Consider the following 23,548-nt stretch of genomic DNA (forward strand, 5'->3'; position numbering starts at 1 on the left):
CTTGTCACTGGAGACGCCATGACCTAGAAAGAGACTGCATTTCTCAATAGTTCCATTAAGCAGTTATACCGAGGCTGCCAATACCATTGCAATTATAAAAGCAGTGATTTGATCATATGCCCATGATATTCAGGTACCGTGAATGCATCCTGCATTTTAGTTCCTTTGGCAACTCTGGGAAGTGAGCATTGTTGGCCTCACGTTACAATGAGGAAAACCAAGGTCAGAGAGCCAAAATACTCCACAGGTCGGGATTCTCAGCCAGGTCTTTGTGATTCCGATGCCTGTGCTAAATCTAAAGATGATTTTCCTTTCTCCTCCAAGGGAAGATGAGTCTAGGGAAAGGAATGCTGTCCCTCTGAAGGAAGGACAGCAGATGAGAGTCTGAGGAAGGTGGCCAGCCAAAGAGGGGAGCTCTATATCCAGGCAGGGAAAGGCCAGAGGGAATGGGGCAGTGCTGGCCGTTTTGAAGCACATAGCTAAGAGATTTCTGGGAATTCTGCTGGATAATCAGGGCCAAAGAGAAAGAGCAGTTCCAAGACTTGAGCAATTCAGGCCACCAGGAACTCGTGGAAAGCTGGCCTCTGAGTGTGGTAGCCAAGGCGACAGCTGAGCTTCCTCTGCCACCCAGCGCCTGGAAGGGAAGAGAAAGGGCAGGGGAACACTGGCCACCCTGCAATCCTAGTAGGAGGGAGCCACAGAGGTGACAAGTAGCAGTGACCAGTTACAAACCCTACAGACCTGTGAAATGAGGGCTCCTGATAGACAGACCCAGGTTCTTCCTTTGGGCCCAAGAGAAGAACAGAGGTGAGCGAGGAGGCGTCAGCTGCCCCACAGCAGGGTCATTCATTGACCATCCTCGCACCCACCCCCACTCTGTGCTGGGTTGAGTGTGTTTCTACATATAGCACCATGCTTTGGACGGGCTCCCTGACCCAGTTTGGTAGCTGTCAGTTGACATTCTCCACTGCCCGCCCCCTACACCCGCCACGACCTTAGAGGGGATCTCAGCAGACTTTTGGGAGGTGTGGTCCTAGGATGGACTGCTCGTGCCATCCTTTCTTTTCCATTTCATCTTGCTCTGAGTCTGGCCGCTCTCTACCTCATCACCCAGCCTTCCTTTTCCATCTTTACCTTGGTCTCACAATGCTTGATGCTTGGCCCTGCCCTTCTTTCTCAAGAGTTAGGTTGATCTGCATATAAGAGCAAATCCCAAAATAACAGTGGGTAAACAAAGATTAAACAGGATGAAAGTCTATTTCTCTTTCATATGAAAGAAATTCAGGAGTGGGTTCAGGACTGGTGTAGTGACTCCTTCACGTCGTTGAGGACCTAAGCTCCTACGTTTCTGCTCCACGCAGGTTCCCAAGGTCGAATCACAGATCTAAATGGCAGCGAGAGCTCACGCCATCATGAACGCAGTGAGAAAAGCAGAGAGACAAAAAGGTGGCCTTCCTAGCTGAGGTAGCGCTCTCTGAACAACCTATGCCCCACACGTCCCTTCCACTTTTATCTTGGTGACCAGAATTTAGTCACATGGTCACACCTAGCTACACGGGGAGCTGGGAAGAATGGTCTTTATTCTCAGAAGGAGTGGCCCAGCTGCAAGTCAAGCTTTCATCATTGAGGAAGAAGAGAAGAATGGATATCTTCTGTCCCCTCTTCCTGTCCCTCCTCCTCTGCAGTGACCAGGCTCACCCTCAGTCATGGTTTGGGTTTTCCTTCTGGGTTCAGTGTCTTAGGCTGCCAGTATATGGAAGAAAATTAACACATGCCTAACCTTAACTTAGTACAAGGTCATAGCCGGGCTTTGGGCTTGTCTCTTCTGGCAGGGACAGTGTTACTTCTCACCGTGTTTGCCCCCTGTGTGGCCCCAGACACCTTCTGGTTGTGATTATACCCAGGGAGGCAAAGCACTGTGACAGCTGAAGACAGATGCACTTCCTGTCCTGAATTCTTTCTCTCTTTTCTTTTGTTTAATGAGCCAAACTTTACATCTAGAATTAAAAGCAGGAAAATAGAAATCCTAGGGCATTTAAAAGATAAACAATCTTCACTCCAACTTTAGAAGCTATTTTAGACAGAAACAAGTAAATAAATACACAAAATGGAAAGACTCAAAAGCTACAGCTTCAAGGTATCCTCATGCAGTGACTTTTAATCTGAGTAAAAGAAGCATCTTATAAAAGAAACCTCAGGCCAATTCGCAATACGCGGAGATATAAAAGTAGTATTTTATTTTCGTAAATTTACTGTATACATTCAAGAGTATAGTATTTACTCATAAACCCCATTAGTTAAACAAGGAAACGAAGCCCTATTAATGAGCATAACTTTTTGAATTCAGGACTTATAGGTGCAGTCATACAAAAATGTTAATATCTAGTTTATTTTGGATGTATTTTCATATATAATCTCATAACGTATTTCACAGAATCATGGAGGCCTGGGTGCACATAGAGCAGTGGTTATAAATGCTAGCATTTTACAGCTTCTCCCGCAGCTGCAGTTATGCACTGTGAGATAAGCTGTAGAGTGTAGTTCTAATATTCTCTATACCATCGGCTGTATAGTTCTGTCTGGAATACACAGCAGGAGCAGATTTCTTGTTGAGTCTGCCCAGCCCATGGTGGCAAATGACCCTTGACAGTTCAAGTTAACCCACTGGTGGCTTCAGACTATTAAAATAGAGTACACACCGTGTTTGAATGTGATATTGTGTTTCATTACAACTTTATAAATAGTTAAGTGTATTAAAAGCGAAATAAAACCCAACAGCCATGGAACCCCTGGATTGCTACAGTCCATGAGGGTATCTCTAAGTATCACGATTTCATCTCCAAAATTGCCCACTCCCTTTCCTTCCCTGCCCCACAACTTCTTCTCAAGGCGTGTCTTGTCTTCGCATCCGACAGAGAGACAAGTACACCCCCTTCTTGCCTTCCCTGCCAGCACCGTTGTTATTTGCTGTATCCCCCTTTCTCTGATTTCCAGCCTGTACGGCTTCTCTCTGGTGACCCTGTGTTCCCTCCTCACACTGCTGTCCATTGTGAGTCCTTGGGGAGGAGGTGTGGGTGGAGCAGGCAGGATGCAGAGTGAACAGGAAGAACCACACAGGAGCGCTTCCTTTCATTACCCTCTGCATAGACCCTGGAGAAGTAAAAGCCCGGACAGTATCTTCCTTCTGAGGTGCACGTGGAGAACCAAATGTGCAAACTAGTCTCTGCCTTCCAGTTTCTGCCACTGTTATTCCCGTGGAAGAGGAGAGGCCATGGGTGTGGTTTATAAAACAGAATACCCGTGTCTTAGGCACCCGTGCTCTGCGTGTACAGGACTGGAGGATTCTCATTCTGACTTGTGTGAGATCATCCTCTGAGATGAGAACACGGGCCCTTGCCCAGAAGCATCTAACTAGAAAGAAAAAGCATTTTCATTGTTTTGCGTGGCATGTCACCAACCATGGGTGGTGGCCTGCTGTGGGAAAGGAAACTGGGGCTTCAGGGTGAGGAGCCTGGATTCAAGTCCAGGGTCCACCGCTCATTAGCTCTGTGGGACCAAGCAAGCTTCTTCCCCTTTCCATGCCTCGGTTTTTGATCTGTAAAATGGAAAAGCGATGGCTGCCTGCCTTGACCACGTGTGGTTGCTGGGCAACGAACTGGACTCGACATCTGTGACAGTTCTTTGTACCTGTGGGGGTTCCACATGGTAGTTTTAGGCAGGTGGGCAAATTTGAGCCAGTGAACAGCTTATTTAAAACATAAAAATGCTTGGATTCTCATCTCTTTCCGCATCCTTGTCTGGTTCATATTCTAAGCACAGCTCTTATTGTATTTGGCCCCAATGCCAGAAGCACTAAAATCTATTGATGTAACATAAGCAGTACACTTATTCATAGCCATAGCTTCATTTTCATAAAGAGGGAGAACACAGATATCTCTGGGCATTCTGTAGATGCTGACGCTTGGGAGGATATCTTTAAGGAGCTGTTTTTTGAGTCTGTGAAACCATGTGATGATTTAAGATTCTGATCTAATTAAATATATTTGGGGCATTTTACCCATATGAAAAAAATTATGAGTAATTTATAAACATTTCCAGAATTCCCAAGATCAAAATATTGTCTTAGAATGCTCCTTTGGTATAATTTATTTGGGTTTTGTCACTGTGCCAAAGAAAGCTCAAAAAAATAATAAACCAACATTTTTAATGTGAACCTGTTTACATAATTTACCAAAATAGGGATTTTAAATTTCTTTAATTTCCACCTTGCGTATTTTTTTCTCGCAAGCGTGCAGTCATTGAGCAGGAAAACCCAGGGTCTTGGGAACAGAGTAATCATTCCCATTAGCATTATTCTGAGAGTCACTGGGTAGGGAGGACAGTGGGAAGAACCCGGGCTCTGCAGGGGGTGACTCGAGTCCACACCCAGAGTCCACTGCTCCCTGGGCCCCACCCCTCTCCTGGGCCTTAGTTTCCTCACATGCTTAGTGAGGACACCGAGCTTCTAGCCTCCCCCACTGCCTCTTCCTCTTGTCATGGAGTTTGAATACCGGTGACCTTCAGACCTTAACCTGAGTGTACACATTTTATTCTATTCATATAGTATTCTGACACTGGAAAGTTTACATAAATATCCAACTGGAAGCCTTTATTGAGAAATCAAGGGATTTGCAGCACCGGCTCTATATTGCAACTTCTGCCTGGGCATGAGTTACAGCCACCCTTTCGTTGGATCAGAGAATCTGGGCTCTCCTGCTCCCCAGTCCGGGTTCACCCAAGTCACCTGCCCAGGACCTGTGCCTCTTCTCCAAACAGTTGTCCTCCACCTGACAGGATCTGCCTCCTTTGTGCCTTACCCCTAACGCAAAGGGAGATCTCTGCCACTGACCAGCTGACATGGGGTCATGCCTCAAGGTGGGGCTCCCATGGGATCAGGCTAAGCCCTCGCTTAGCCCATTCCTCTGCCATGTCCTTTCTCTTACTTCCGTCCTTCTGGAGGAATTACTTTCAAGAGAATCCCCATCTCAGCCTCTGCTTCTAAAATCTGATCTACAACAACTGTCATGTTGACAGTTCAAAATTACTCTATCTAAAACCTAAATGTCCCCTAGCCCCTCACAGAGTGTCTTATTAATATGCACATACCTGGAGCACACCCGGTTAGATAGAATTGGTGCCTTAGTCAAATGACAGAGTATACTGTATTTCATAGCCCAGGAAGGTTTCTTGTACAGACCTGACCCAGGTTGATGGGCAGATACTGCCTTCTTCTCCAGATGGTAAAATTGAGATTCTGAGAAGATACATATGAAACTGATGTCATAATGGTTTCTTGGGCTTCAAATGCAGTTCCCTTCATTGACATAACTGCAGAGGTTGAACTGCTATATCTTGGATTTCTGTCATTTCTGATTTCTTTCTTTTGGAACTTACTATCCAGAGCAACTTGATGTTGGACATATATTCATGGACTATAAAACTTTAAATCTGAAAGGGAACTTAGAGATCAGATAATAAGCAAAGCCAAATGCAAGATCCCATTCTCTTAGACAGGAGCAGCGCAGACATCATTAATCAAACAGGACGTGCTTTCTTAGTGTGTCTAGATGTGCCCTCAGAATCCCTCTTAATACAGTTTTCCAGATGACCACTACAAATCCATGAGTGTATAGATAGCTACATAGGTAAATAGAGATATAGATTTAAATTGAAATGTAGATATGAATTAAGCCTATTTATAACCCTTCTCAGAGTCAATCCCTTGATTGAATACATGAGTAAATTGAATTCTCTTTAAGATCAGTGCCTTTCCCAGGGCGAGGCAGCCTGTTAGTAGACACGTCAATTCTCAGACCCAGCCCTACTGACCACTGATTCTGTACTCTTTTGAACATCCTACGTCTCTCTCCCTTTTGTTTGAATACTTAACCTCCAGTAGAAGGTTTGCTAACAAAGGTACCTGCAGGAACTTTGCGTAATTTCCAAATCCTCTCAATCAAGTAGATTTCCTGGAAAACAGCAAAGAATCTAAGACAAATGACTTTTTTTCTGAATGCAAGCAATTGAAGAAAGAAATTATTTACACTGAGAGTTTCAGTGATATCTAGGATGCCTGACAGGGCCAATTTTTGTGAGTTTCTGGAAGAGAAGTCAATTTGGTTTTCAATTTCGTCGATTAAAATTTAGATATTTAATGCGAAGTCTCCATTTTATTGCTGTTTAGCCTAATGAGTAATCACCATGGTGAAGCTTTTTTGTTCATTTGATTTTTGCTAATTCATGACCATTCACTTGTAGCTAGCTGGGCGTTACTAGGCATTTTCATTGGCCTGTAACAACATTAAGTAGAAACAAGCAGAAATGAATTTTTCATGTGAATGAGTCCTAAGGAAATTGGGGACTTTAAATTAGAAGCTTTCTCTTTCCCATGTGAAATATATCAGGTCCAGCCCATCAAGGCAAATATGAATTGCTATATTACTGCATTATTTTAGTCTCTTTCTCAACACTGACAGATTTCTTAGTTTCATCGATGCTTATGTATCCTTCTTTTGCTCCGTGTCTGCTGATGTTCCCCAGTATTCAGCCCTCAGCACTTCCTCTTTGTTCTTTCATCTCCTGAAGTTGACTCACAGGGCTTCAGCTCCCACTTTTGTAAGGATGAGGCTCTGATAAAAACCTAGTGCCTGCATCTCTCTCCAGAGTTCAGCCTGTTCTCTCATCAAAAGGTGTTCACTCTCTGTTCCATTCACCGCTTGGAGTTCAGTGAGTCAGACCTAAACCCACCAGATGCTCACCTTGTCTTCCTTCGGGCTTTATTCTCAATGTCCACAGTACTAGCCTTTTGTTGGTGAATCATGAAGACTGAAGACATCAGTGGTCTTTGGATCCCCCATTTCCTGTCTTCCGACATTCTAGGCCCCAAGTCCTCTCAGAATATTTTTGTCACAATGTCATCTACACCCATGTCAACCTTTCTGCTCCAGCTGCCACTCCCTGATCCAGGCCTGGGCAGGACTGGTCCTGTGTTCTCCTCTCACAGTTTTCACCCCTCTTGCAGGCCCGATAATTATACCAATGCAGGCATTCTGGAAGAGAGCACTTCCATGGGCAACGCCTTTAACGTCATGGACAATCAAATCAATCAGGTGGTTTCAAAAAAATAGTGGACTGGAAAAAAAGACTGGAAGGAAATGATCCCAAATAGTGGTACGCATCACCTACCTAGAGGCCCAGGGCAGAGACTCCGTTGCCACCTTTGGCATCTCACCACTAAAAATCCCAACATTCTATTACGCCTGCTTCTTAAAAATCTCTCGAATTGGTTTCTTCCTCTAAATTTCCATTCCCTTGGTCTTCATTTGCAGTCTCAGCCTCAGTACTAGTCACTGTGACGATAAGTCTTCAAGTTCTTTTCTCTCATCCAACTGGCACCTTCCGGTCTGCCCTCTGTGCCAGGAGTTCCCTTGACCATCATTGTCTTCTAGTCGTTTACACTGACAAACGCTCATTCTTTAGATGGCCTCCAAGACCCTTTGGGACCCAACACGAACCTCCTCCCCTGGTTTGTCCCCTCTGTTTCTGACTCCAGCCACTGAACCAACAACTCGTCCGTTCTCAACCACAGCGTGTTCAGTGATGTGGGTGCTCTTTGACACAAGCCGCCTTCCCCACTGCAGTAGCTTCCTCTAAATACTGCATGGTGTCACTTATACGTGAAATATTTTAAAAAGTTGAATTCAGAGAAACAGAGTATAATGATGGTTGCCAGGGACTTGGGAGTGGGTGAGGTAGGGTCAAACTTTCAGTTATAAGATGAATAAGTTCTGAGGATCTAGAGTATCACATGATGACTATAATTGGTAACACTGTATCATATCATTGAAACGTGCTGAGAGTAGCACTTAAGTGTTTTTAAAAATTAAAAAAATAAAATAAAATATGTAAATATGTGAGGTGGTAGATGTCTTAACTAACTGTGGTTGGTAATGTTTTCATAACGTATTTATACAAATCATCATGTTGTACACTACAAATATATAACAATTTTGTCAATTGGAACTCAGTAAAGCTGATAAAATATGTAAATATGTGAAGTGGTAGACGTCTTAAGTAACTGTGGTTGGTAATGTTTTCCAATCATGTTGTACACTACAAATCATCATGTTGTACACTACAAATGTATAACAATTTTGTCAATTGGAACTCAGTAAAGCTGAAAAAATCTTTCTCCATTCTCCTGCTCTAAACTGCTATGCATCCTTCCAGACCTATGTCAAGCACCATGCTCCACTTCTCCTGGTCTGCTGCCTGGCATTTCCCACTCTTGTCTGTTGTTGCATCTGGAATATTGTCCTGTAGCTATGTCTTTATATTTTCCTCCTCCCTTAGGCTGTGAGCTATAATTTGCTTTATGTCCCAACAGCTGGCAGAGAGCCAGGCACATAATAGGAACTTAAAAGTGTTGGCTGAAGGAATAAATGAATGAATGAATGTTCCCAGAATAAATATACCAATTAAATAATTTCTTTTTGGTTAGAGAACACATGTAAAGTGTATTTTTAGTGTGAGTTAGCAGAAGTGCTATAAGTGATTCAGGTTAATTCAAGGTACTCTATTTTGGCAAGAAAAACTTTTTGAACATTCAAATGGAGTTAGTGAACACAACAATTACTATCTGATAGATTACAGATATATGTTTTGAACTGGCATATTTTAAGATTGTTTTTAAGTTGCTTCTGTGTTTGAATCAGTTTAGTTTTATTTATTTATTCTTACCTATTATTAACTTTTAGACGCATGCAGATCCCACAAATAGTTGTAGCTGTTTAAATTATTCAATTGACTTTATTTCCAGAAACGGAACATATACTTCATTACTTATACCGTGAGTGTATGATAAGTCCTACTAGATGGTGCTTAAATTTCAAGTGAAGATGGACATTAAAGACTTTTGTGAATCAGTGTTGCCTTTGGTCCAAGGCCAGCTGTTGTATGATAAGTCCTACTAGATGATGCTTAAATTTCAAGTGAAGATGGACATTAAAGACACAAGCAGACAAGTAACCAGCTATGTGTTCTTGTGTATGTTAATTTGCTCCTGTTTACTTGTCTGTGGAGTGAGGAGGGCTGTACTAGGAAATTAAAAGATTTTCCTCAAGCTCAGACATTCTGGATTTAGAATATCATTTGCAAGTATAGATGCATCCTGGGAAAGCTGTGAGTATATCAAATAATATACTTTATATGTTAAGTAAATAATCTCTGTCCTGGTTTTTCTCATTTGTAATTTCAATATTGGTACGTTGTGTTCTAAAACTGGTTGCAGGTATACTAACACCTGTTGTAGCCAGACATTGTTACCAAGTGCTCACCTGAACAAGCTGCAATTCTAAATGCTGTGCCATCAAGGGATTCCAGCCATGTCCACAGCCATGTCTACTGCTCATTATCCAAAGAGAGAATATAGGTGCATGTGGATGTGCTCCAGAGACCATGATGAGGAACATGTGGGACCCCCCCACCTTCTCTGCCTCAGAGGGTTTCATATGGATGTCTTCTGCTTCACACAGAGTAGGCATTCCGTAAAGGTGATTGCCATTCCTTTTTATGAAAGCATGAGTAAAGAAAAGGAGTCTTTACTTCCCTTTTGCGCTGATAAGGGAGATGTCAAAAATATATAATATTTTTAGATGCTTTTAAAAATGTGTCTGTAGGTTTTCCAATAGTTTTCTTTTTGTATCCAAAATTGGAGAAGGCAGTTCACTTCATAGTAAGAAGGGGAGTTCCAGGTCAGGAGGATTCAGTTGTGGGCGAACATCCCAAGGGGAAACTGCCTTAACAGCCATAGTGCGTCACTGGCGAAATCTGGCATCTCTCCAAGCTGACATTTACCTATACAGTGACCCCTTCTAGATGGAGAAATCAAATATTAATGGAATTAAAATAGGAGTTTACATTCCATGCATGATGCATGAAATGTCAGAATATACGCGATGACCGGAACTGTAGATTTTGAGCCTGTATTCATCCGTAAGTAAATGAGAGGATGAAGTCTGGAACATTTCTGCTTTGTTTACAACCTAGAGAGCAATGACAGTTCTGCTGCTCCTGGGAGAAAGTTTTTTCGCTCAAGGTCTGATCTATATCAATAAGCCCAACAACAGGAAGAAAAGTCTCTGGGCAAAAATGACTGTTACTGTGGATGCCAAGTGCTGCAGGTTTCAGCTGGCTTTAGAAGTGTCTGCGCCCAGCCACAGGCTTGAGTCTTTTATTTGCATGTATCAATATTTAAATAATGACTAAGAACACTTAAAATTCAGAAATATTATATTTATCTCTTATTCAGAAATAAAAAAGAAGAATCCTACTTTCCAGATTTTCTCATTATATATATTTGAAATCTTATTTTAACTTTCCTATGGGACTTTATTTCAGGTAAATTATAAACAGCAGAAGGCAGAAAGTCTTGCTTTGTGCATGATCAGAGTTTACAGATACAAAATGAGAGTTGGCCAAATGTTTGGTTATTTTGCCCGTGTGTTTTTCGTAGTGTTAGACGCCTAAGCAATTACTCCTTAGAAGTTTTATTTTCGTCTGGCCAGTGCTAATGTTTTGTTGTAATCCCTTACTCATTGGCTAAACTTGTGAGAAGAAGAATACACACCCAACCACATAATCCAGGTCAGTCCTTTCGTACTAGAGAGAAAGGAGGCCATCATTATTCTCCTCTCTAAGGGGTTTGTTGTCCTATAGAAGGCACATAAACAGATGTTTAAAATTCTGTAGGGTAAGTGCCATAATAGAGTTAGGTTCAGAGTACTAACTGTGCCTGGCAGAACTGGAAATTTGGTAGAGAAGGTGACATTTGAAATGGGTCTTGAAGGAAAAAGAGGAGAAATTTTCCAGTAAAGAAAAGCAGAAGAACACAGCATGTGGAAGAAAAAAGATCACAAGCAAGCACAGAAACGAGAACGTGTTTTACGGCTCCAGGGAGCATCATACAGTTCAGAAGTCCTCATCGAACCCTTCTCAGTAGTGGTGGGAGGCAGTCGGAGTGAGGCGGATCGCTCTGCATTTATTGTTGCAGGCGACTTGAAGTAAAGAGTCTTTTGCAGCACCGCAGGCCGGTGATATGAGGGTCTGAGCTACGACGGTGACAGCAAGAGCGGAGGAGATGCGTTTAAGTGGTATTTCAGTGGCAAAATGGTAGGATTTGGTGCAAGATTAAAAGCAGACGTTAGAAGAGAGTTGAGGGTGACTCCTAGGATTCCAGAGGGGCCTCAGGATAGAAGTTAGGCTCTTTGGGGGAAAGACCTGAGGCGGAAATAACAACTATAATTTTAGACATTTTGAGTTCACTCTCACGTAAGATAGTGACCCAGAAGAGATTTGGGCAGTCCCAAACCTTACTCTGAGACTTAGGAGAGCAAGTGAGACTGAAGAAGTGAGAACCACTGGCATGTGTATGGTAATATATGACACACATAGGGCTTAAATTTCTCAATGGGGGATGTAGAACTAGGAAAGAAGAGGATTGAGGAGTAAACTCGGGGAGAGATGTAATGAAACATGGATTAATCTGGAGAGAAAACCAGATAGTTCTGAGGGTTACTAATTTTGAGAGAACAGAGTGGTCAAGAGTGCAGATGTCAAGGTCATGTGGAGGAGGGATTTTATATCTTTGGCTATGACAGTATGTGACTTCCACTCTCTGTCCAGATGTCAAGGTCATGTGGAGGAAGGATTTTATATCTTCAGATATGACAGTATGTGACTTCCACTCTCTGAAGATGTCAGTTGGGGTCCCATCAAGATAGAAACCCTCTAAAAATTTCATACAGAGAGTTTTAATTGGGGGAATTGGTTACAAATTTATCAAGCAGCAGGAAGCACATGATGTTACCTGGGAGCTGCTGCTTTCTTTAGGTCTGGAAGCCCACACTTGATGGAGGCACTGCTACTGTCCCATTGTTACCCAAACTCCTCACTGCGAGGAAGGAATCCCACCGGCAACGTTCACCCACAGTCGCTTGCCTTTACTGGAACATAAAGCAGAGAAATGGCGGCTCCCTCCCACTTCCCAGTCTCAGACAAATGCCTCCTACCTGCAGAGCCTAACCAACACCAGCAGGCAACGGGGTCTGGGAAATGTAGTGTCCAGGCTTCCAGCCCCTTGTGCTACACAGAGGAGACTATGGGAAAACAGAAAGAGGCTTAGTTCTAACAATAGGTATCTGGGGGAGGGGACTAAGGCAGTTGTTTTAGATATCGTGTGCTGTTATTTCTCCTTTATAAAAATGATGATGTGTAGCATGTGCTGCTTTATCCAGGACATAACAAGGTGTCTGTCATAAGTTCATCAGTGGTCCATGGTTTTTGTGCCATTGTCTACATTTTTATTTTGATGATTAATAAAGCATTAGGGGACAGTTTTCCTTTCTCTAAGCATAATGTGATTTACGAGTAAACACAAGGAAGAATTGGACACATGTAGGGAGCGGGTGGTGGAGGAGAAAATAAAATGCTCCTTTTTGCCAAAGATATGTACAGAATTCTGACTTTACAGAAAAGGAAGCTTCCTCCACCTGTATCTAGAACATTTTCTATCAGCTTCCTTTATTCCTGGCCCTCACACCTTCATTCCTCTTGGGCTACTGCTCAAGTGAGTCGTTCATAGCTGTTATTGAGGGACTTGTTCTGTTGTGTGCATTGTGGCTGATGTGAGGAGATGGGACCTCCCTATCTCCCAGTATTGCGAAGAAAAGTTTCGAAGGGAGTGATCGTCAAACTGCTTTGTGAAACCACAGTCCCGAGCTGTCACGAGGTGAAGAAAGCAGAGATAGCCGGGGCCATTTGGGGGTGAGGGGATGGTTCTGGAAGAATGAGTAATCTGGGACAGTAGCAGCTTCAGCGGGGTATGTCTACTCCAGACACGTTCCCACCTGATCTGATGAGCCTACCAATTTGGAGGTTCGTCCCCTCTTATTTTGCATGCTCCTGGTGGAAGTCTGCGTTTGTCGTGAAGCTCTGATATACTGCAATATTGATATGAGCCTGCAGTGTGAAGGTCTCATGGTCTCTTGTGACCTGGCCCTTCCCTAGGTCCTCTTTGTTTCCAGGAAAGAATTGTAATGCCTCTGGGGTGCCCCTGTTTGTTTATAGGGGACTCTCTATCTGCTCAAGGTCAGGATGCCTGTGTGTCTGATTTCGCTCTTTCCTCCAGATGTTCAGATGGCACAAAATATCTTCCATTGTCTGTTTTGGCAGAGGCAGGTTGTGTGTGGGAATTTCTTCATTTTATTACTCACGGGGCTTATTGTCTATTCCCATTCTTCTTACTTATTTCAGTGGGTTCTACCGAAGTGATTTATGTAAATGTGCACTCATCTCGCAATCCTTTTCTTTGAATTATGATTGTATTTTCCTTCACAGACTATAGGTTGAACATGTTAAATATAAACTATGGTTCTCTTCGGTGACCTCGAATTTTTTCAGTCTCATTATTTTCTTTTTTAGAGAGAGATGGTAACTAGCAAAAATGTTGCATAGAGAAAAGATTCTAGCCATTTCAGCCTTCACCCCTGGGAACAAAAAGAAATCACTAATTCCTTTAGAAAGCACTTGGGGATATTAATTTTTGTCCAGACTGTTCTTTCGATCAAATCACCTTGTTGACAGACCTGATATTGGCTACGTGAATCATGACAAATGGCTTTGCCCAAATATTCCAGAAGATCCAGTGGGGAGGTGGGAGCCTTTTCTGAGCACCTGCTGTGGAGCAGAAGCTCGGCTGGTTTGAACTGACATAATACCAGATGTCCATGGAATCACTTTTAATTTTAAGGCACCTGCTAGTCAATTCAGGTACATTTTCTCATCTACTCCGCAATAGATATTTCAGGATGCTGCTGATAGCCTTCTTTGTCAAAAAAAAAAAAAAGAGAAACTGAGGCTTAGAAGAGCAGAGTAACTTACAGCCGTCCGGGACACAGCCAGTGCTCCTCACCCTCTCTCCATTATCCGTTGTTTACTAAGCTGCCTGCAGAAATTTGGGTTGATGAGGGTCCCGCAACAACTTCGGACAATGCTCATGTGAAATGTGCAGGACATACTGAATGCTCAGGACTACAGGGCTAAAAGGACCATCAAGAGTTCTGGTTTAAAGTGGTCTCCTCCGTTTTAGAGCTGGTAACCACACTGCATTTGGTGTGTATCTGTTAACTCTGCCATCGAGAGGGAATGTTTAAATGTTTATTCTCTTTACTATGGTGCCTTGACCTCTATGAGCCTTGAATGAATTTTGATAACACCGTCAGGGGGCAGCAAAATGATTCTGCCTGAAATTACACAGTGAAAGAGCAGTGTTACCCATGACATATTAAACGCAAATCATACTACTTTTAAATTATCATGACTCTAATTGCCCCGTAAATTGGGTTCACTCTTTGGAGCTTTGTGCTTAAAAGCATTTATAATGTTGCTGGCAGAAGCATTCCATGATTGATCCACTCCCTCACCTCCTGGTCACTCTTCACGTCCACACACTGGCTCCTCCCCCACATTCCCAGTGAAGTTCCTTTTGTCAGGGTCACCCATGACCTTCCCATTGCCAAACCCAGCGGACACTTCTCTGCCCTCGTGGCAGACACGGTCAGCCACTCTGTCCTTGAAACATCTTCCTTGGTGTTTCTCAGTCTCTTCGTCTGTCTTCATCTCTCCAATCTTTCCATCTGAGTTTAAATGTTTGGGGGTTTCCTGGCTTGTTTCTAGGCCTTCTCACTCTCCCCTTGCTGTACTCTCTCTCTCCCTTAGGGTAGCTTACCTATACCCATATCTTCAAAGATGTTTATGAAAATGACTCCCAAACTAACATAGCTGGTCCAGCTGCTCAAACACACATCCAGCTGTCCACTTGGTAAATCTCTTCAAATATCTCACAGGTTTCCCTGAAACATGCTCCTACCCACCCTCGTCTTCCACAAACAGCTTCACTCTCCACACAAGCCAGAAACCTGAGAGTGGTACTTGGTGCGTTCTTTCCATCGGCCCTCATATCAAACCCTTCAGCAGGTGCGCCGGCATCAGTCCACCTCCTCCCAAATCCTCAGCTCCCACCCTAGTCCAGACCTCGCTCCTCTTTACCTAGATTCCCATGGTGCTCTCTTCCTCTGGACATTGGTGTTACTGTGGCATGATAATGGAAACTGGATCCTGCTCTTTTTCTGCTCACACTCCTCAACAAAGTCTCCTTGTATTTAGAAAAATTTTCAAACTCTTTTCCAGAACCTGCTTCTTGTGCTTCGCTCCCCTCCCCTCAACTTTAAACTTTTTTCCTCTGCTGTTATGCTATTATTTTTTTAACTGGGCTAGCCCCTTCTCACTTTATGTCTTAACTTAAATGTCACCTCCCCAGAGAAGAGTTCTCTCACCACCCAATCTAAGCTAGGTCACCATGTTATTCTTGGTCTAAGTTCCCAACTTACCCTCTAATAGAATGCCTTACATCTTAGAATCGTTTTATGTTTTACTTGAGGTGTCATCATTTGAATCTCCACGTTAATACATGTTTTACAAAGGGAAAGGAGAATGTGTTTTTTTAAATCCCCATGCCTGGAATAGTAGACGTTCAACAAATGTGAATTGAGTGAGTAATTGGCAATTGAAGCAATAGTGCCTGTGACCATGAAGTGGTGGCTTATAGCTATGGATCGGAATCACTGTCTCTTTGATAGAAAACAAGTGACATATATGCCATTACTTATCCCTGCTATGCTCATGGCAGATACCACTAACTTATCATGACACACCGTCCCCAGTGAGCCTGTGTGCATCCTTTCGACACATGGTGCTTCACCCACTACTGACCTTGCAGAGTCGGCATGGCGGTGGACCAGGAAACCATGAAACACTGATAGGCTTTTCAGATATCTGTTTCAGAGTGATATATCAAGAAGAGGCTAGATCAGATGTTAGATGACATGCTAAAGACCAACTGATCAAATGTCCACATTATCAATCATTAGAGAAATGCAAACCAAAACCACAGTGAGATGCTACTTCATACCTACTATGATCCAGTGCTCAACCCACAAGTAAGTCTTGGGCACTCTTGCCCAAATACTATCACAGAAACCTTCTCGACATATAAACAAGTGTGATCAAATGTTATAGGTATGGAGACCACTATGTTTTTTGCTAATCCAAAGGAACACCTAGTATTTGCTTACTGTTGTTTTGCTCATTTACAGTCTCTAGCAACTCTGTGAAGTAGGAATTTTCATTGCAACTCAGAAAGCAGAGGCTCTTTGCTAAGTGACTGAGCCCAGCTATGTACCCTAGCCTTTGCCTTTAAACCCATCACTTTTTTCTAACTTGGAGGGCCATTTGGGGGCCTGATCCTTCCTAGGACATTTTGAAGCAGGTACGTGGTTTTGCATGATTCTTAGTTGATTCTGGAATCAGCCACTGTACATTATCCTATATAATTCTATCCAGTGACTTCTTCCATGAGGTACTACAGGGAAATAGAAGCTCATAAATCAGAGATAGTTCAGAAGGAGGGCATTCTACTCCTCCACAGAGCCTGTCGTTCAAAACACCCTATTTGCTTGGCCAAACTCTGGAGGATTGGTACAGTTTTATTATTAGACACCTGGTGAGTGTTAAAATGCCGTTGGCATTTGAAGCTCTGTGTATCAGGAAACAAAACTCATAAAGCTCAAGTGATCCTGTGTATTGAGTTCACAGAGCCTTTTTGATCCCTAAAGACTTTCTTTACTGGATGTTTTATCCCGTTTAATTTAGTGTCTCTGAAATATCAATAGAAGCTTGTCAATTTCTAAGGCTGTTCTTATGTTGTTTACATTTGTCAGAGCCATTGATAACTTAGCTCTTCTCCTGCTCTAAATCCAAAGGACTGGAAAAGAACATCTTCATGCCTTAAGAGAGAAAAACAAAACAAAACAAAAAAAACCCCTGTCCTGTTTCCCTGTAAACATTTTGTTCACCCAGATTCACAAATATAACATTTTACCCTATGGAATTATTAGCAGGCCTGATGTGGCCTCCCCTTTTAATACTGGATTCAGCCTCCCTTTATTACCTAATGCTCAAGCAACAAATCAGTTTTGGGGACCGCCATGCAGAGCAGTAAGCCCTGCTCACATATTGGCAGATGCGTAAGCCAGCTCAGGGTACCTGGAAGCTAAAGCTGTAAACACTTTTTGAGTTGTCATGTTTATGATATGTCATCATTAAGTGGAAAATGAGGTTATAAAACCATAAGTAGGCTTTCAATTCTAATAGCAGGATGAGGTGAGCTCGTGTGACACTTCTTTGTACTAAAAAGCACATTAAAAATACCAATAAAATTTAAGGTTTAACATAAGAAAGAGAAATATTTGCAAGTCATAAAACTGATAAGGGATTTGCATCCAGAATACACAAAGAACTCTTACAACACAACAATAAAAAGACAAATAACCTAATTTAAAAATCAACAAGAGATTTGAGTAGACTTCTCTCCAAAGAAGCTGTACAAGTGGCCGATAAGGACATGAAGAGATACTCAACATTATTCATTGTTAGGGAAACACAAATTAAAACCACAATCAGATACCACCTCACAGCCTCTAGGACAGCTGTAATAGAAAAGGCAGACAATAACAAGTGATGGTGAAGACGTGGAGAATTTGGAAACTTCATATATTGCCAATGCAGATATAAAATGGTCCAGCCATTGGGGAAACAGTCTGGCTGTTTCTTAAAAGTTTCAATATAGCACTACCGTATGACCCAATAATTCTACTTCCAGAATTGAAAAGACATGTTCACACAAAAACTTGAGCATGAATATTATTAGAAGTATTATTCTTAATAGCCAAAAAGCAGAAACAACCCAGATGTCCAACAGTTGATGAATGGATAAATAAAACATGGTATAGCTAAAAATGGAATATTATTTGGCATTACAAAGGAATGAAGTGCTGATAGATGTTATAGCATGGATAAATCTTGAACACGTGCAAAGAAGGACGCCGGACACAAAAGGCCCAATATGGTGTGATTCCATTTATAGTAAATGTCCAGAAGAGGCAAATTCATGGAAACAAAAGGTAGCTTGGTGGTTGGCAGGGACTGAGGGAGGCAGGCAGTAAGGAGTAACTGAATAAATATGGGGTTTCTTTCTGGGTTGATGAGAATGTTCTAGAATCAGATAGTGGTGGTGCTTACACAACTTTATGAGTATACAAAAAACTACCGAATCGTGCAATTTAATACAAGGGTAAGTTTTATGGTATGTGGAGTATATCTCAATTTTCCTCTAAGCTATGGGGAAAATTAAGAAAGGGGTATTCCTAGAAGTGAAGAGGGAATTTGAAACCAGAATGGTCAGCCTAGTCAAATGGGAGAAAACAGCAGGCCGTAGGTTCTGCTGGCTGGTGGCTGCAGTTTTCATTTCTGCATGGGGCCAGGATGTGGGCCTTGAGGCTTTGGAGGACAAGCAGCTAAAAATGAGATACCTGTATAAAAATCAGGGTAAAAAGCTTAGGCCCAAACAAGCACTATTCCTAACCCTAACCCTAACCCTAACCCTAACCCCTAACCCTAACCCCTAACCCTAACCCTAACCCTAACCCTAACCCTAACCCTAACCATTCAGAAAGAAAGGGGGACATGATTACAAATACAGCAAAAGTCTAAAAGTCATACGAGGAATCTGTGAACCACTTTTTGCCAATGCACTTGAAACTCGAAACAAAAATTTTCTAAGCTTCAGAATTAAAACAATGCACATAATATCCTGTTTTATAATTTGAGGGCAGCGGAAGGAGGGAAGGAAGGGAGAAGGTGGATAGACACATAAATAGCTCAGAGTAGTAGAATACAAGTAATTGTAACATTTTTCATCTTTGCTTATCTATGTCCTGATTAATTTACTCCCGTGCCTAATGTGTCAGGCAAGGGTGACTCCTATGTATGTAGCCATTGTTTACCATTTAGGTCATTGGTTTTGAGAATTTTCCTTTGGTCAGGTCAGCCATGAAGGATCCTGGAAAGAAAGAGAGGAGTCCGGAGGGAGCCTGGATGGGTAGAGATGGGACAGCAAGATGGCCAGGGACAGGGCCACGGGAGGAATCCCAAAGGCAGAGATGGCTGAGGACTTTAGCTCCATCTTCAGATTGTCTTCTCTGCCATGTCTCTTGTAAGGACACTTGTCATTGGATTTGGGGCCCACCGGGGTAATCCAGGATGATCTCATCTCAGGATCCTTCAATTATATCTCCAAAGACCCTTTTTCTAAATAAGGTAACCCTTCAGATTATGATGGATTAGGGCATGGACATATCTTTTTGGGGGGCCACCATTCAACAGCACTACAAGGGCTATCTGAATATGTCTAAAACTCATGAGGGTAGAATAGGCCTTCTTATGCAAGACAGAAAACTCAGAAGCCATAAGAGAAAAGACTGACAGATTTAACTACAGAAAAATTAAACAACTCCAAGTGATGAAAGACATCTTAAGCAAAGTTGAAAAGACAAGTGCAAAATAGGAGAAAATATTTGTCACATACATCATAGATTTATCTAGGATGAGATGCTCAATCACAAACTTGGTACAGAAGAAATAAATTATTTTTCCGTTACTATTTGTGGGCATCCATTTTTCTAGCAGCAAAAACCACACAAATTTGTGTCAGAGTAACTCGGTTCTAGATAACTCAGTCCGCTTGGGGTGTACCCTTGCCTCTCAGGGTCCCCCATTTTCTTCTCACCAAGTATAGACAGGAGTGCATGCAATGTCATGTTTTGCATTAATATGGCTGGCCTTGTGCCCTGTATGACCATGAACTCTTTGGAAGAAAGGGGTTGTCTTTTCTTCAACTCTGAATTGCCAGTGCCTAGGATTTGCCCATCACCCAGAGAATCTCTATTGACTCACATTGATTTGAAAGCTTTTAAAATCCCTGGGTGCATCCATTTCCAGGAACGTTAAATCAGGCCAAGACTGCATTGATCATTTTCCCAGCAGGGCTGTTGTGAGGATTAATGTTTTAACATAATAACATGAGCTCCTGCTCCTTTAAAAAGGTGTTAATTAAGTTAAAGGTTTTCTTTTTCTAAGATGTGCTTAGTTTTATAATAAGATGTATCTCTACGTAGTGTCTGAAATATAAGTAGTAAGGTTTTCATGCTTTCTCACAGAAAATATGGCATATGGAAGTACACAGAATTAATCCACCATTGGGGGTTCTTCTCTGGATATTATGTCGAGCGATTGATTTTTCTGAGTTTCATCGTCATACGGAAAGACTCTCAATGTGGCTCACCCTGTGGAAGGGCTGAGGGGGTGGGGAGATGCCCAGGAGAGCCCCCTAACCCTTTATCCTCTCTCCTCCTCACCCTCTCCCAGCGAGCTGAAGCAGAAGCTGGACGAAGAAGGCAGCAAGTGCAGCATCCTCTCGAAGCACCAGAAGTTCGTGGAGCACTGCTGCATGCGCTGCTGCTCGCCCTTCACTTTCCTCGTCAACAGCAAGCGCCGCTGTGGGGACTGCGCGTTCAACGTCTGCAAGAGCTGCTGCTCCTACCAGAAGCACGAGAAGGTCTGGGTCTGCTGCGTCTGCCAGCAAGCCAGGTGAGTGGCACCCATCTTCCTGCAACAAGCAGGACCAGCAGCGATTGATCAGCCCAGAGTGCCGATTGCAGTGAAGAGACTACCAAGGTGAGGACGGGAGGGCTGCGCGTCTCATCTGGTCTCAGCTTTTCGTTCATTCATTGCATAAGTAACGTTACATTCTTAGGAATTGTGCTGGATGCAGGAAACATGATGGTGAATCAGGCAGATTGTTTAGGGAGGGGGTGTCAGGATGTATGAGTGTCGATCCCACTATATGCTGACACATGCCTGACCAACTCACCCATCAGCTGTGGGGACATAGAGCAAGGAGTCACTAGCTCTAAAGTTTGGAGAAACCTTCATAGAGGATAAGAAATAAAGGCAGATGATAAAAGATTTAAAAAATAGTTAATAATATGAAAGGGGAGATGATGATCTCCATGTGAAGGAAATGGCTAGCGGTGAGTTTCACAGAGACACACACTGATATTCTTCCCCAGCGATGACTCTTGCAGTGACATGTAGAGTTGGTCAGGTTATGTGAAGAATTCGGGTTTGATTTTCAAGGTGGTGGGAAATCACTGAAAATCGCAGTTGACAATCATTGCAATAGCAGTGATTAAGATATGCTAGCCTTTACTGTCCAATATATTCACCACGCACGGAAGGGAACATTAATACCTAAACCTTCTTTCAATTTTTCCTGTTCCTCTTCCCCGTGGATCAGAAAAAAATCTCCAAATTTACTAAGCAGTTAATAGCAATAAAGCATTCAGTCTCAGCCTGTGGACTCCACATCTACTCAGAGTTGTGTGTGTGAGTCATTATCAGTTACAATGAAATGACATGTCATTTTCATCAAACAGCAGTAATGTTAAGTGACGACTATACTAGCTCAGGATCGCATCACTTACTGTCTCTAGGAGTAGCCAGATATTGAAAAATAAGTTGTAAAAAGGGCAGCAAATGGCTCCTAAAGCTATATTTTAAATTTCTCTTTCCCATTTCTAGCCACTTAATGAGGAGGCAGGAGGCTTAGGTAATCCCATTTAACTTTATCTTGCATCATTTCTGTGTGAACATTGCATGACAACTCTCTGAGTCTCAAAGTAGGCCATCAGAAAATAATAGACCATACATAGAAGGATACCGGGAAAGACATCCAAAAAGTGAATATATATCTATTCCAATTTTTTTAAGAAAGGGGAGGGTTATTGAGGAGTCTTCCACGCTCAGTGTGTCTAGTGTATCTATATAGAGCACACCTAAACTTTAATCAAAATTGGCAGAAAGCAGTTGCTGAGGAGAAGGTGGGAATCTTGTTGTTTCAATCTTGTATGGTGTCTCGTAACGGCATCTCAGAAGTCTTGGGATTATTATTGTCTCAAATCAAAAGGTATGGAAAAGTTGAATTCATTTCCTGTCTTTCCATATTATTCAAGTCCATCGTTAGAACCTGACCAGGAAAAAAATCATGACACTTGTGGTAGGTTTTTGCTTCCTGAAATTTTGCTATGGCCCAATTTGACAGAGAAGTGTGTCTGGGTCAAAGTACCTCAGATGTATGGCCTGAAGGATACCTCAGAAGATTCTATTTTGCATATTTATTAGCAAGCTGTATCACCCCTCAGCATTACATAAGAGACACAGCAAAATTCACTGTGCAAAAACATTTAAGGAATATTTTGACTTGAATCGAGTATAGAAATTTTCAGATAAATAACAACTTTTAAAACCTGCCCAATTTCTTGAAACAGAAAAAATAGTTTACAACAGATTGTTTAGACTTTAAATACAGATTTCCCCTGGCCAAGCAGGTGTCATACTAGGGGACAGCATTGTGAGGCATTCTGCTGTCATCTACCTGGTCCATCAACTCCTCTGCCCCTCGTACAATCCAAAATTCACCTCTTGGTTTAGAAGTGATTTGCTTTGGGTATCAATTAGTCTTCAAGATGTTCTTTCAGCATGTTCATATTTAAGCAATTGGATTTTTAAAACCTTGTGTATGTCAGATTCCATGAAAAACACATAGTACGTGTGTGTGCGTGCGCACGTGTGCGAAATCTCAGTAAAACAGTTGATGGCAGCTCTCTGAAGTTACAGAGATGCCCATTTTTGTGAAGCAACTTTCAAATCCACGTTTCACTCCCCTCTGCCCACAATGTACTTTTCCCTTCCTATGAAAATTAGTCTTGTTTTTGTTGCGTCGGTTTAATTCCCAGTTGTCTATTCAGTGGCTACTGTAGTCATGTTTTTGAGATCATGTGGAGCCATGAATAATTATAATAATAAAAATTCTTATCCACAAAAAAAAAATTTAAGGAGCTAGGAGTTGAAAGTAGACATTCATGCAAAAATGTTAACAAATTGCACTAGAAGTAAATAACCATATCAAGCACCTGGGCCTGTCTGTGGTGTAGTTCTGAGTGACTCCCATCAGAAATGTAGGGTTCGTCAGGTGGGACCCAGATAGTGTCTAGTCACTGTAAACATGGTGTTATCTGTAGCTGCACATTTCTTCTTTTTCATCTCAATGAAAAAGAGCCTATATGTCTTGGTGTTCTGTTCGGTTATTTATTATAATAAAAGCATCTTAATTTTAAATGAAAGTTTCCCTTTAATTGTCATTGCTATAATTATGATCATATAGTTAGCTCTTCATTCATTCTTTTCCTCATATGTTTTGCATTAAAATGTATTTCTGTTGTCAGTGTTAGTTTAAAAATTTTAACTTGAGGGGGTTAACAGATGAATTGATTATAGAATGAACGATGGCTTACTTATTCGGGAAGTTATATAGCCAATGGGACACTACTGAACCATTTACTTTGTCATTTTTTTACTATCCATAAATTTATCTTCTTGGCAATTTATAGTACAGATTCATTCAAACATTATAAATAAAGACATATAGTAGTTGCAT

The 23,548-nt window shown here is 42.0% G+C and overlaps 1 protein-coding gene across 2 annotated transcripts in view; it reads left to right on the forward strand.

The window, feature by feature from the left end:
• Positions 1 to 23,548, forward strand: part of MYRIP (myosin VIIA and Rab interacting protein) — a 240,212-nt gene that overhangs the window by 89,590 nt on the left and 127,074 nt on the right. For both annotated transcript variants that reach the window (XM_015591675.2, XM_015591674.2), the window contains one exon: positions 20,419 to 20,640. In XM_015591675.2, coding sequence (XP_015447161.1) covers positions 20,419 to 20,640 — 222 coding nt within the window. The remainder of the gene's footprint in view (positions 1 to 20,418; positions 20,641 to 23,548) is intronic.

Source organism: Pteropus alecto, unplaced genomic scaffold (genome assembly GCF_000325575.1).
Source record: "Pteropus alecto unplaced genomic scaffold, ASM32557v1 scaffold156, whole genome shotgun sequence".
NCBI lineage: Eukaryota > Metazoa > Chordata > Mammalia > Chiroptera > Pteropodidae > Pteropus > Pteropus alecto.